We start from the raw sequence: 15,329 nt of genomic DNA on the forward strand, positions 1-15,329 counted from the left end.
AACCACATCTTTCCTCCCTTCTGACCTTTAGGAAAGGGTTGAGTGGGGGTGGAAAAATGGACTCAGACGGCAGACAGTCTTTCCTTCTTGCTCACACCTGGTCAAAGTCTCCTTCACCTTTGGCCCAAACAAAAATGAGCCGTCAAATGGGGTATTAGTAAAGGAAGACTTGAAGGGTTCCGCAAAGGAAAAGAGTCACATCCAGGAATGTCTACGAAGAGCAATTCCTGTACCTACAGCTTTACTCAAACCATCAGCTGCGTAAGATATGAGATGCATGGATGAGTTGACTATCAAGTTGAGGGTAGAGAGCTGAGTGGCAATCTTGTCGGATACACTCGTAGCTACAGTACCCGGAAGAGAATCTCCCAACACCTTAAGGAGATCTCTCTGCAGTCTGGTAAAATGTGTCAATTAGTTCAGTGATCTGAGTGAGAAAGTCGCTGAACTGAACATGCGTTTCCCATATCTATCCATGATCCTAGATTCTCTGTTAGGAGGATGGATACACGAGGAAGTCTCAGACATTTCCTTTTTGGTGGCTGCCGCCACCACCATGGCATCAAGAGAAACTCCCTTGGTCAAAAAGGACTTATCCACAGGGGCAGAAATTAACTTATTAGGCCTCCTAGGGGCAGGTTCCATAGATTCTGGTGACTCCCACGCCCTACAAGAGACCAGATCCATAAGCTCATCGTAGGGCGGAGATAACCAAGAGGTGGAAGGCTGAGACCCGAACGCCTTCAGGAGAACCGACTCGTCCTCAGTAGGGCTCTTGGGACTGCCAATCACCCCTCTGCCTAAGAATTTCAAGAATCTCCGCAAAGGAGATGTCCTTAGAGGGGGGATCCAGGGGACCCTTCTGATTCATCCAAGTAGGTGTCCGATGTGACAGACTTCTGTGGGCAGTCCAAATGCCTCTTCTTGCATAATCTCTTCCTGGGAACCTCTTCAGGGGGAACTTCTGGAGAGGTCTCAGAAGAGCAAGGAGCGTCCTTGTGGGGCTACCTGAGGCTCAGGGTCTCTACACTTGGGATGACCAGAGGAAACAGAAACTGACACAGGCACTTTAGGGGAAGAAGAGGCCAGACCTTGAGATGAGGAAGTCTTTGGAGACAACACTCGCCTCATGGTTTCAAATGCACCTCAGCTCCGATGAAAAGGAGTCGACTGATCCGATGGAGCCGCGATCTCTTCCCACACCGAAGCCGTGGGCAGTGAAGCCAAAGTCACCACACTTTCTGACCTCTTTCCTTTTTTAGTCCTGGATTCGGAGGAAGATTTGCTGGCCCCATCCTGGTCAGACAATGCCTCAGAAAAAAGGTGTTTGATAATACCCCTATCAATTAACTTCCTCTTCCTTTCTGCAAGCACTCTGGTGGAAAAGGAGTGACAGATACTGCACGACTCTTGCAGGTGCACCTCACTTAAACAGTAAACATACTGCACATGGGCATCCGTGATGGACATTTTCTGTCCGCAGTTTGGGCATTTTGTAAACCCAGACTTTGGGCATTTTGTAAACCCAGATGTTTTTCCTTCTCTTCAGACATTTCACAATATCCAATGAAATGGAACACACTGTTTAACTATGAGCTATTTAAGAAAAAAATCTAACTAACTCGCACAATACACACAGCCCAAAAGGGGAACCAATATCTATAGCCAGATAGATAGGATTAGCAATCGAATAACAAGAATCCCAAAAAGGGCACACACTGACTAACAACTATAAGAAAGAGATCCTAAGGCCAAAGGGCCAAAGGCAAAAAGATTTTACTGAGGAAAGGGATGTGAACACAGAAAAACAACTATTTACTAGCTAGTAATATCTAGTATTATACAGTATCAAAGATGTATAAAAACTGAAATATAAAACTTGCTGAAAGTTGAAAACTCCCAATAATAGTCTCGAGCAACGCTGGAAACCAAGAGATCCGTGCCGTGGCAAACTAGATCTGAGGTAATTCCAGCAGTGCATTGTGGGATAAGGGGTTGGGTCTCAAGCTACTGGAGAACTTTGAGCTTGCTAGTCAGCCGTGTCGGAGCCAAAGATCGGCTCCGAACCCATCAGTGAAGAATGAATGGCGAGATTGAACAACTTCACATTTTCAGTTAATCTGGAACTTTATAGAATCTATCAGGCTTTTTACGGCTGGTGGCTGAGAAACAGAAGCGGAAGACAAAGATGAAAAAGCATTAAGAAAAGCCTTCAAGACTCCAGGAACAAATGTAGCCCCCTTCTAAAAGATGACATTATATTTTCTAAACCTCAGGGATTTATTATTCCATTCAAAATATTTAATCATACTCTCAATAGCTTCCCCAAATGAAGACTTCTACAGGGAACAAGGGGAGGCAGTCATCATCTGAGGGCACCTATCCTGGTGAGTGAATTTGTGAAAAGCATGCTATGGAAAGTTCATCAGAATATGAAGCTCTGTCTTCATCCTCAGAGGAACACTCCATAGTAACCCTCTGTGGGGGGGGGGGGGGGGCAGAAAAGGAAGGAGGCTTGAGAACCAAAATGACCTTGGACACACCCACAGAAAAGTCCATCCACTCCTCCCAGGGGGAAGGGAACATACTTAGTCTTTTGCCTTTTTTTTTTTTTTTAAACAGGTGATGCCTGCTTGAACTAAATACAGTGGATCAAACAACAAGCGATCCTGGTAAGATTGGAGGGATACACCCCAGGTCTTCCTAAATGATGACATGTGGTTCCCCCTTCTCAATCTTCTGTAGAAGTCACCTCAGATATCATACCAACTGCCAAAGGATTTGCAGTAGCGAGCATCTGAGGAAGTGTTGGACATACAGCAGGTTCTACAACCTTAGAGGGTACATCCAAATCAGAATAGGTAGAATGAACTTCAGCCTAGGCCTTGAGTTTTTTCTTTGGAATGGGCATTACGTTAAGTATTGAGGAATTCATTATCTTGACATGAGTTAATCTCATAAGTCACTGATTCTCCAAGTATTCAAAACCAACAAACGCGAATGTAAAGTCTTAGGGGCAAGACTGAAAGATGGAACAATTTTTGTATTTGTACTATGTGCCTAAAGGGAAAAGGCACAGGGAGTGAAGGCCTTTGTGGGGTATGTGCCTGCCACATTCACACTTTCCCCTCCTAGCTGACATCTAACAAAATCATAAATCAACAGAGTAAAACAAAAAAAGGAAGGTTCCCCAATGGGGAACTTACCTGAACCAGTGAAGACTTACAGTGCAAATAACTACACGAAGATCAGACTGGAGCGAGACCTGCATTTAGGCTGGCAGTGAGATAGTCGGAGGATTACGCTCATACATCCACTTTTATATAGCTTTATGCTTATAGAGAGAGATCATATGTCAGACTTATGGCTCAATGGCAGGTTTCAGGCTTTGGTACCCTGGCTGGACGTCAGTGGCGAAAAACCCATCTGTCTGGAATACTGCAATGGTGATTTCATACAGGACATGTGGGAATCAAGAAAGTCACCTACGGTGGATGAAGTTACAGAAATTATCGAGCAACTAATTAAAAAGCAAATTTACACATAAGAATACTTCATGGAATAAACATATAGCATAAAAGTTGCCAAGGATAATGTATAAAAATAAGGTAGGTTAGGTATGTTAAAGCAGGAGCTGTAAAGTTAAATGTGAAAACAAGACAACTGTTACTTGATTTCCAATTTTTTAGTTTTGGTAATCATATCCAACCATCATAATATTGTTTTATATGTCTGTGAACGTGAATGTCTTCAGAATACAAACAGATTTTTGCTTTTATTACCCTACAGCAGTGAAAATGGACCCCTTGTTAATGTAGTGCTTCAGAATGCTATTTAGAGTTGTATATTGTTAAATATGAGCATTTAGTAAAAGTTAGTAGATATGTCAAATGAATGATTATAAAAGATCAGCATCCAAATGACAGCACGGATCTAAGTGGTGTTAAATTATGTTATACTAGCCGACGCCACACTACCATTACCGTTGCATATAAATATATATGTAACAAAGCTATGAAAGGCTACCAGTCAAAACAAAGGAAAGGCGTATTTGGCTGTAATAAAGATGACCACATTTAAAAACGTAACCTGCAAAAAAAAAAAAGATAAAACGCTATAAAATAGCACAGCAGAGAAGGTAGGTCACTTTGTGCATCAGAAAACAGAGATCGGCACCTTTTGCTCTCATGGTAATACCTGTAAGCCCACATCCTGTAATTTAATTAAGGATCAGAAGACTCTAAATGCTTCTTTATAGAGGGGACTTAACAGGGTGATGGGTCAGAGGTGGGTTAAAAATTAGTCTGTCTCTCTAGATCTGGAGGAACCTCTTAATGCTCTTTTCCTTTATGATTTGACCAGAATAAAATATGCTTACCAAAATTCACAATCAAAAATGCAGTCCTAGCCTAAGCAGAAAACAGATTTCATGTCAGTTTGTAGGAACAATCTTCAGATAGCAGCTACAACAGATCAAGGTACCCAAAACAAGACTTGGGTAAGAAATTGGAAAGCCCCTCTCGCTACAAAAATATATTATATACACATATATTTTATTTATTTGACATTTGTTAACTGGGTTAGTCTGACTGGTCAAGAAACCCTTTTTCAGCAGTGGTCCGAGGAGAAAAGCCTAAATATACAGAAATATATATTCACACATATGCACAATTAAGTAACTGCAGTGACGCACAAAGGGGCAGACAGCAGAGATTACTCTCTTCTTCCAAAATGCATAACACTGCTGATATTCTAAGGAGGACAACGCAGTGTGACTACCCAAACACTCAGGACTACCGGGAAGTTTTACCATCACAAAAGCCAGTGGTGGGATGTCCAAGTAGATTTCAAGCAGGTGACAAAACACTTATAAAAAAAAAAAAAAAAAAAAATCTTGAGCTTGCTCTTTAAAGGGACAATCATAGGTTCATAGGTTCATACTAGGCTATCTGCCCTAGGGCATTTATAAGCCTAGCCAGTGTGTGTTTGGCTTTCGCCACCCATTTTAAATTAATTCTGCTATGCCCCTTTTTCGAGGTTAGTATACTGTGCCTCTGTCTAACAGTGACACAGAAGTGATACCCGGGGTAAACCTATGATCTCCCATCCACTCATCAAAATTCCTCTTGAAGAGAGTCAATGAGGGACTCTACCTAACCTGGACTGGGATTTTATTCCAGAGTGAAGGGAGCCTCTGGGTTATGAATCTGTCCCTCCAGCATGTCCTATTTATTTCAGTGCTGAGGTTCAAGTCTCTCGAGCGTGTAGCTCAATGGGATTTGGATTTTCTGAGGTGCAGCATGTCCATTAATTCCGGGTTGGACATGGCTTTATATGTCAGACAGAGATCGCCTCTGAGCAGGCGGTATGCCACTGAGTAGAGCTGGAGTTTCTTTAACCGGGCAGCATATGGCATCTGTTTGAGCCCTTTGATCCTCTTGGTGAGGTACTTTTGGGGTCTTTCCAGTTGCTGCAGGTGTCTGGTAAGGTACATCCCAAAAGGGGTATTGTACTCAATTATGGGCCTGATGAGGGATGAGTAAAGAGGCACAATGACCTCCCCTGATCTAGATGTGAATCCCTTCATGATTAGGTGGGCTATATAAAATATTTTTCTAACCACTTTGGCCACGTGGTTTTCAAATGAGAGATTGCTCTCAACTTGGGTCCCCAGGTCCCTAATTACTTCTTCCGCACTTAATGGATTACCACCTATGTGGTAATTTGTGGGCACTTTGTTTTTGCCAAAGGGGATGACTATACACTTTTTGGCATTTAGCTTGAGGCCACGGCTCTGGCACCAGTTGTCTGTTTCTATGAGGCCCTTTTGTAGGATGCTTGTTTCGGCTGGAGAGTCGATTATGGTGCCTAGTTTGCAGTCATCTGCGAACTTGGTCAGCCACAGTCCTTCCATGTTGGCCTGTACCTCTGAGAAATATATACCGAACAAGAGAGGTCCCAGGACTGAGCCTTGTGGGACGCCACTTGTAACTGGTTTGGAGTCTGACATGGCTCCAGCATTTCTAACCATGTGGGTTCTTGTCCTTGAGCCAGTTTGCAACCCATCTAGTGACATAGGGGTTTATATTTAAGCTGGTGAGCTTATCTATAATGCCCGAGTGGGGTATTGTATCGAAGTCTTTTGCGAGGTCCAGGTAGGCTGTGTGGACCACCTTCCCCTCGTCAATGGCGTTGGTGACTGTTTCAAAGAAATCGACCGGGTTTAAGAGGCAGGATCTGTCCTTGCCAAAGCCGAACTGGGTAGGATCCAGTGTCTGTAGGTCCCCAATATCTTCATTTATGAGGTCCATGATGATCCTTTCCATAGCTTTGCAGACCAAGCTAGTCAGGCTTATGGGGCGATAGTTTCCAGGATCCATTGAGGCACCACCTTTGTGGAGAGGGACCACTGTTGCTGTATGCCACTCTTTGGATCCTGTAGCAAGGCTGAGATTGAACAGTAGTTTTATGTTTGGGTTTAGCTCTTCTTGGCGTTCATGTAGGACGCAGCCCGGGACACCGTCTGGTCCCATTGATGCTGTGTTTTTTCTTTGGAGAGGGCGGCTCTTACCTGAGCATCTGAGATTTCAGGGGGGCAGCACTCTGCTGGGATAGATATTTGCCCTTTTGGTGGGGGGGGGGGCGTTTGCGCTGAACCTGTCAGCTAGGATGTTGGCAATGTCTGTGGGTTCGGTGTATTTTTTGTCATTTTGGACTAATTCTGAGCATATCTGGGAATTCCCACCCAGGTTCCTAATATAACTAAAGAAAGCCTTGTGATTATCCTTAGTGTCCTGTGCAATTTTTCTCTCGAAGCTGGCCTTAGATGATTTTATGAGTGCCCGTAGTTTTTTGCTAATCCTGATCAGAGATGCCTTCCCTTTTTGGGATTTTGCTCTATCATGTAGTAGCTTCCTCCTTCTATTGTATAGGTTGTTTATGGCTGGGGTCCACCAGACAGGACGCCTGCCTTTGGAGGATTGGGTCTTGGTTTTATTTGGGATTGCATGATCCATGCATTCCTGAAGGTGTTCATAGAATGCGTTTATAAAGGATTCTGCAATTTTCCACAGGCCCGGGGGCTTTGAAGGATTCCACCTCGGTTTTGAGGAGTGTGAAATTTGCTTTAGAGAAGTTTTTCACTGTGGTTTTCTGGGCAGGGGGTGGGGTCGGGATGTGAATATCCAGTGAGATTAGTTTATGGCCTGATCTTACCAGTGAGGGATACACTTCTGGTCTGGAGCATAGAGATCCCATGTTGGTGATGATCAGGTCCAGTATGTTTTCCCCTCTTGTGGGAGTGGTAACAAGTTGTTCCATAGCATTTGAGTTTATAAATTCTAGGAACCTTTGGGCTAGGGTGTTGGAGCTAGAGTAATGCTCCCAGTCTATGTTTGGGTAGTTGAAGTCGCCCAATATAATGGTGTTTGGAGAGACCTTCATATTTTCCAGTGTTCTCAGGAAGGCCGAATGGGGTTCCTGGGTTTGGGAGGGTGGTCTGTAGTAGGCTATAAATTGGAAGGCAGTTTTACCCACTGTTAGTTGCACATGGATAGTCTCTGATGCTTCGTGCTGTGCCACCAACCTGGAGGTGTGGGTATCTTTGACGAATATTGATACTCCCCCTCCTTTTGTGGTTCGGTCCAAGTTTTGGGGCCGAAAAGCATGGTATGAGGTATAACCTGGTAGTGCTGGGGTGCTCTCGGAAGCCTTGAACCAGGTTTCTGTTACTGCACACATATCGATGTTCTCCATGCTAAGGAGAGTTTCGAGTGCGTGCATCTTGAGGTTTAGACTTCTGGCGTTGAGTAGCATTACTCTTAGTTTCTTATCCCTTGTGATACCTATGGAGGTGGGTTTGTCTTTTGAGCCTTGCCTGCAAAAGGCACTATGGTGGTGGCAAGAGCCTTTGCCAATATCCGAAAGCCCAGTGGTGACAGGTACAAGCCATCCCTAGCGAAGCATCGTGGCTTGTCGAGCATGTCATCCCAGGCTGACAGGCATTGGATCCCCTTTGAGTGACACCAATACTTAAGCCAATTGTTGAAATTGATCATCTTGTCTTCATATTGTGGCATCATTCTTGGTGAGGGTAAGATGCTACTCAAGGTCAGGGTCATACCGGCCTGGGCTACATGCTCAGAGAGCTCTTCTATGTCTCTTTTCATGTCTCAGGTCATTCACACTCACCATGACCTTTTCGTTGTTCAGCCTGGTGAGCGGGATGTCAGTGTGCCTGATGATACAGTCACCTATTACAAGTGTATCAGGTATCAGGTGTGTTGTTTAGCCTTAAGGGCTGTGACTTTTTGGCACACTGGCTTTGTGAGCTATGTGTTGTACGTGTTTTGTTTTGGGGTAGCGGTTGCTTGGGTGTCTGCTTTGGAGGTCTCTGCTGCTTAAGCAGATTTTTATTTAGAGCCTCTGAGTATGTTTTTGTGTGTTTATGTGTTTGGTTTGCTGTCGTGGTAGGTCTATGTGAGACTGGAATTGTAGTGAGTGTGGTTTCCTTCTCCTGACTGGTTACGTCAGTACTGAGTTGAGAGAGTTTAGCCTCCAGTTTGGCTATATGGTTGCATCTTTCACATGTGTTGGAATTTGTTGGGAGGAGGAGAGGGTTGTCTGTGTACATGAGGCAGTTGTAACATTGCCTCAAGATTCCCAGATTCATCAGCTGGACCAGAGAGGAGATTGACAACTGACCTTTGGACATGCTAGAATAGTATTGGGAATTCCTTTATAATTGAAAAAAGGGCCAATGGGGAACAAGGTACTCATGGATGTCAGTGTGGCTAATTTGATGCCGATGTTCCTTGAACAATGCAGCACACACATACAGACATTTAAACATAAATGTTGAAAACAAAACAGGAAAATTCATTTCTATTGTTCAAAATGAAAAGATGCATCACAGAATTAAGACCAACAGCCCAAAACAGAGTTTTAAAGTTTGTATTTTCTTTTTCTGAACATGTTTTAAATTTCTGTTTCAGTCTCGCATCTGAATTTTTCTAAAACATACCCAAACTTATGAGGAGTAATACATTTCAGTAAATCATAGTATCAATGTGATTTGCTACTGTGCACTCACTGTATTTACTGAACCATACAAATCTTCAAAACAGCCGACTGGAACTATGACATTTATAAGGAGGAGAGGAAAGCAAGTAAACAATGTTGTTTATAGACCTCTTCAATTATACACAGAAACAAAACACGGACAAGATAAACAAGTTTCTTTTAGGGGGGGGGGTGCTGTTCACTGTGCTACTCTACAAGGAAATACTGAAATAGGATCCATTTCAGTTTCTATAACCCAAACTATTAAATACTCTTCACTCACATTCTTGTCTTTTCATAATCATGACCTTTAAATTAAATTTAATATGAAGACTGTGTATTTTTTTCATAAACCAAAAAAAAAAAAGAAGTGTCATACCTCTGGGCTAAAAAGATAGTGTACAACACACAGCAGCAATTCTGGTAATGAAACCTTTACTTGGACCATTCAAACATTACCCCTTTCATAAACTATCATATTGGCATCAACATATCCCAAACACCTGCAATAATAAATCAGCTTTAAGCTGTAAAACCACAGCTGGGCTCATAACATATTTAAGTTATCAGTGCATCACAGATTAAGACAAATGGATTTTGAAGCTGGGTTGGTACATTTACATTCAAGAAAAGGTACTGTGAAAACCTGGGTTCGTGTTTCAGATGGGTCAATTCAAATGTAACAGCAGATGGGAAATCTGGTGACAGGCTTTAAAAAAAACTCAGACTAATCAAAAATGTAACAACTAGATGTTCAAATGTATCACAGCAATGATGTACAAGTAAATGGCTAGTATCTTCCAAAGCCTGACTACCATCTTTAGTGGCCATACACAAAACACTTAAGCAAATTAGTTTTCATATATGATTTGGGAGAACTATAATAATGGACAAATAAGCAAAGAAGCTCACTCCTTGAAAACTGAAACCACTTTACCCTTCTCCCAGAAGTATCAGACAAAGTTTTTGTTGGGGAATAAAACAGGACAATCTAAATCCATACCTAATGCAGTCAGCCCATTATCAAATATTCTGTGAATGTATGATACTACAAAAAAATTAACACTGGAGTGCAAGGATCTAAAATGAAAAGGGAACAGTCAAAGCAATACCACAAATCTGAATACATTATTTGTTCTCCAATATTCACATTCCCTTGTTGCTGTTTAAAATTCCAAATGTGTAGGATTTAAGTGCAGTTTAATCAGTAACAAGATAATTGTTTTACTCTTAATATCTGTATAAAGCCATCTGTGCAAGTCAATGCAATGCACTATATTACAATGCTTCGTACATCAGTGTCGCCCTTTGCTGTCCAGTCTGGCAATTTTCTTGAAATCTGAACTGGCACATGAACCTACCAGCAATGCTATCAACTTCTTTTAAATATAACTTAGCTGGCACGAATTCAAGAAACAGGATCTCACATAGCCTAGACAAAACATCTAAAATGGAATTAATGACATAAATCTGTGATGCTAAAGATGCACATTAAATTGAAATAAAATTTTAGAAAGATGGGTAACGAGATAATGTTGATACTGGCTTTGGTGCAATTATTACAAATGTTCAAAACTCTAACAGCATTTCTACAGTCCTGGTTAAGTCCACTGCCTTTTAAGAGCATATAACCAAGTTCAACTAATTCTACATAACATGGCTTCTGCGTTACATCACTTACTTCTCCGGAACAATCTTAGCCACTGATACAATCCACAGTCATACAACTAGTCTTCAATAAAATAACTTAAAAGTTTGACTCACTTTGGTTAGACATTGACAAGAAGTAAATCAGACAATAACAATGGAAAACACTGAATTTGGTCCGTCACTTAAAAAAAAAAACAAAAAAAAAAACATGATGTACTTAAAAGTGGAACATAAAGGAAATTTTAGCTTTTTTTAACGACTGTGTGCAATGCAAAACTAAAACAAACTCCTGATGTATTAACATGTAGCCTATGCAGTTACGTGAAATGGGTTTCCTGTAAAAGTTTGAAACCTCATGCACTTTCACTATTACTGCAATAGAAAAGGTTATGTTAATTCAAAGGATCTCCATACTTTTTTATGAGTTATGCAACTCCAAGAGCCAGGTTTGGCTCAGTCTCCACACATACTCTCTAAATGCAGCATATTTTCTTCCTGCAGCCAGAAAAAACACAACTTGACCTGTAGTGTTAGCTTGAGTCAAAGCTTAAACCTTCTACTCTTGGCTGCAAGGCTTTTTTTTTTTTTTGTTTTTTTAATAAGATGTAATGCTCTGCTTCTTATAGCTTTGTAAACACAGCACATTGTCTGCAAGTAAACAGTAGACAATACTTATCAAGAAGCTGAAGAACATAAATGCTCATTCTGGCTTACTTGTTAATGTCTTTAACTCCAAAAAGAGTTGAACAAAATTTGGATTTTCACTTTTCTAAACCCTTATCTGCCTAAAGCAGTAAATGTGCCTCATCTTAAAAAATGGAAAGTTTCTGTGCAAGTTCTGTTTTTTGCACTAATAAATGTTATTAAAAACATTATTAGAAGCACATGTCTGACAATAATGTTGTCAGATAACTGCAACTGTCTGAACACATTTTCTATACAGTCCTACAAAAAAGGCACCCTGTATTTAAGAGGTCATTTGCATAAGTAGGCCTATATGACAAGTTACAGAATTTGCAGAAAACAGAAGTTTTCTTTCAATCCTTAATATAAGATTAATTTAAAAATAAAATGGTTTTCCAAGAAAGAGTTGCAATGTGCTGATAAGCTGCATACATTAGCAAGCTGGTGCACTTTCCAATCTGGTACTCATTTGTCAGTTTGTGCACCAAAGAAAAACGAAGATGCTTCTCATTTGAAAAGCATCAGTTTACACACCTGCCTTAAAAGCAATGGGCACTGCCAATCTACATTATTTGCAAATATCACCTGCTAAGATGTATTTTTAAAGCAAACATTTCAAAACAAAATATAATTCACCACTTTTAAAAAAATACCTTTTCCACTTTCTCATTTGTAACATTTCTTCAAAATAACTTTGCTGGTCTAACTTTCAAAATCATTTGTACTAAGATACAGCTGGATTCTCCTGATGTGACCACAATTGCATACGTGGAGGAATGTGCCACACATTCACAGACCACAAGCAAAATGTTGCCTTCTCACTGCATCCACAAATTATGAAAAAAGTAGTGACTTTTTAAATCAAAGGACACTTTTGAGTGGGTTCTCCCTTCAACTCAGTTTTGCATCACAAACAAATCAGCCAGTAAGCTGCACTAAAATACATTGTCTGTTTGGCATTTTTTTTTTAAAATTCTCTCTCTTCAAGGTTAATCTCTTTTCACTATGATGCAGAGAATCCAGGAGGATAAAAATCCAAGTGTGTGAATCAGCAGACCACCTTGCGAACTTGCAGGATACTTACTTGGATTGACAAGATAGTCCATACAAGCAAAAAACAACGTTTTCACTTTTAAGTTTCTTTGAAGGTGCATGTGTGCACATCTTGATCACAAGTAACATCCAAAGGTTGCAACAATTACAAAATAAATTCCGGACATCTGTGGATCTCAAGAAAAAACTGCCTTTCTTACTGCTGGCACAATTCAAAAGTTTAAGTTGAGTGCAAAGGAATAACAAACTTGCTGCCAAATGGTGAGTGATACTTAATTCCAACTTCCTGGAAGACACGCTTTGGAATGCCAATATCACAAAGATATACCCTACCAGCGCACTCTCCCAGTGGCAGTGGTAGTCCAAGGGCCAAAGACCACTTTGCATCAATGGCCTGCTCAAAACCATCGACTGGTGGATCTATGCTCAACACTGGTGCTCTGTTTTGATTGGCCCAGTCTACTACTGCTCTGTACCAGGGCTGATCACGAAGAAAAGCATTTTCATGACAATCCAGGCAATTGATTACCAAGTCAACTGGTGTATCAGGTAAATCTACAAAGAAAATAAAAATGTGACATGTTATTAACTGTAATCTAATTTAGTACAACAGATATTCACATTGCCACTTCTATTCTAACACATTAAGACCTTTTACATGAAAGGAGTAAAAAAAATGTAGAGTTTTCCTGCCTTGTGTTGTTCTCTTCCACAATCATTAGAAACAATTATAAAAGTTTCCAAAATGGGAATTTAATGGATTATTAAAATTATCCCTACACACTGACCGCCTCACTACAAGTACCATTACCATGCTCCAAGTTCCACTAGCAGGTCCTGCTACTGGGTGTGTTCCATCTATATGAGGTGAGCTTCTTTTCTGCAGTTTCTTGATCAGTGGTACCCTTTTTTCCTAACAGCCGCTTTTCAAATGATCCATTGCTGTATATGCCTGGAGACTTGTATAACTACATTACACTATAAATACATTACACTGGATTACCCAACTTATCACTGCAGTGCAAAGTGTGAATGCAATTAATTTAAAGAAACAGGACAGATGTTGCAGGGCTTGAATCCAGCTGGATACTTAGTGTATGAAGGAATTAATGCAGGATGTGTGCATATGATCTCACAATTCCACCCCACAATGAACAGCTCATCTCTCTCAACCCCTCAGTTACCTTGCAGCAGTACAGCTCCACAGGAAATGCAATGAACATCAGATGGTGAGCCAACACTTCCCTTGCCCAAGAAACAGCAGCATTGGCCTCCAGCCAGTCTTCCTCCAGGGCTGCTGGAATGCAGCTGTGTAAGTAAACTTTCCACAACGGCAGATGTTCAAATGCTCACTGCTGCAGTAGCCTTGGCTATAACCTGCCAAAGGTATAACAGCCTGCCAAGCTTCTACAATTTTAGGACACTTTACACATAAAAGGAGGATTTAAGAAACCTGCCTCTATGGAAAATGAGATAGGGATGACAACATAAGAGCTTACAACTCAGATACTCTTCTTAAAGAGGACACAGCAATCAGTAAAACAGCAGATCCTTGGCAAACAGGTGCCTAAAGGGAATTGCAACTCTAATACAGGCTGTCAAAGTCAGTTGGGGTGTGGGTGTATCAAACACCCCTGTTCATGTCTGAGTAGATGCATTCGGAGAGGAAATTTGTGGTAATTGCCACTGGCCATTTCTAAATGAAGGGAAAAAACACTATTGCCTCGGTCAGAAGGGCGTCAGCTCAATGACCTTGGAGGATTACTTCTTAATCTTCAGAATACCCTGGAAAAATCAGTGGAAATGGAGGAAAAGAATACAGGGGCATTCTTGTTTAAAAGAAGGCATCAGTCTTCCAGGACTTATTGCATGGTGTCCTGAAGAAGAATTTTGCAAGCTGATTGTTCTTCTGTGGGAAGTACCTGAAGTAGACCTATTTGCCTCTTCTCTGGCTCAAATCTTTTAAGACCCCTTGATTTAGTTTCCATTTGTTAGGGTCTGTCTTTGTTCTGGAGCTTGTCTGCCACACAATTTTGCTCTGACAAATACTAGGATGTCTGGAGAGTGGGAATCTACGGTGAAGTTATATCCCAAGCTAACATGGATAGTCTGCAGAAGGGGAAAGATCTGGCTCCCCCATTGCCTGTTGATTTACCACACAACTGTAGTATTGCCTGTAACATGAAGAGGTCCACAGGTTCAAACATTATTCAGAGAGTTCAGTGCCTGATCAGAGCAAGCACCTCCTTTATACTTATGTGCATGTGTCTGTCCTTGGTATCCTAAACACTTTGCACTTTTACCCCTCCTGAAAATGTTCATCTAGGAAAGTCCGAAGCATCTGTGGTGACTGACTACTTTGGAGCAGGAGGAGAGAAGGTGAGACCTGGATTGAAAAATATTTGGTGAATCTCAAGTGATTTCTCTTCTGACAAGCAGCAGAACAGGGATTTGAAAAGATAACTGATGTTGGTCCTGAGACCAGACTTCAGTTACCACTGCCTCTTTTTCATGTGGCGTCTTGCCGGGGGTATCATAAGCATCACAGTTGTCAAGAGACCAAAATTCTTGAGGTATTCCCTTGCATTGACAGACGTCAGAGTGGAAAACCAGAGAAAAATATCATGGTATAGACCTGTTTTTCCTGTAAAAGAAAAGCTCTTTGAACTGAGATGTCTGGCAGACGCACCAGGAACACGATCCTGCGTGAAGCAGTCAAAAAAAAAAAGACTTCTCAATGTTCTCATGGAATCCCAGCTTGTGTATGAGAACTCTTGCACAAATGAGATATTCCTAACACTTTGAAAAAGATAAGCAAGTCTAAATATGGAAAAATGTTGATACCCAGTAGCTTGCAATGAGCTATGACTGGAGCGAGACAC

The 15,329-nt window shown here is 41.2% G+C and overlaps 2 protein-coding genes across 5 annotated transcripts in view; both read right to left on the bottom strand.

Moving 5' to 3' along the window:
• Positions 1–15,329, bottom strand: part of CLK3 (CDC like kinase 3) — a 1,797,083-nt gene that overhangs the window by 47,409 nt on the left and 1,734,345 nt on the right. The gene's annotated exons all lie outside the window — the stretch shown is intronic.
• Positions 8,939–15,329, bottom strand: part of EDC3 (enhancer of mRNA decapping 3) — an 886,050-nt gene continuing 879,659 nt past the window's right edge. For both annotated transcript variants that reach the window (XM_044077200.1, XM_044077198.1), the window contains exon 7: positions 8,939–13,002. In XM_044077200.1, coding sequence (XP_043933135.1) covers positions 12,668–13,002 — 335 coding nt within the window. In that variant the 3' untranslated portion in view covers positions 8,939–12,667. The remainder of the gene's footprint in view (positions 13,003–15,329) is intronic.

This window comes from Protopterus annectens, chromosome 7.part0 (genome assembly GCF_019279795.1).
Source record: "Protopterus annectens isolate FY-2018-M chromosome 7.part0, PAN1.0, whole genome shotgun sequence".
Taxonomy (NCBI): Eukaryota; Metazoa; Chordata; order Ceratodontiformes; family Protopteridae; genus Protopterus; species Protopterus annectens.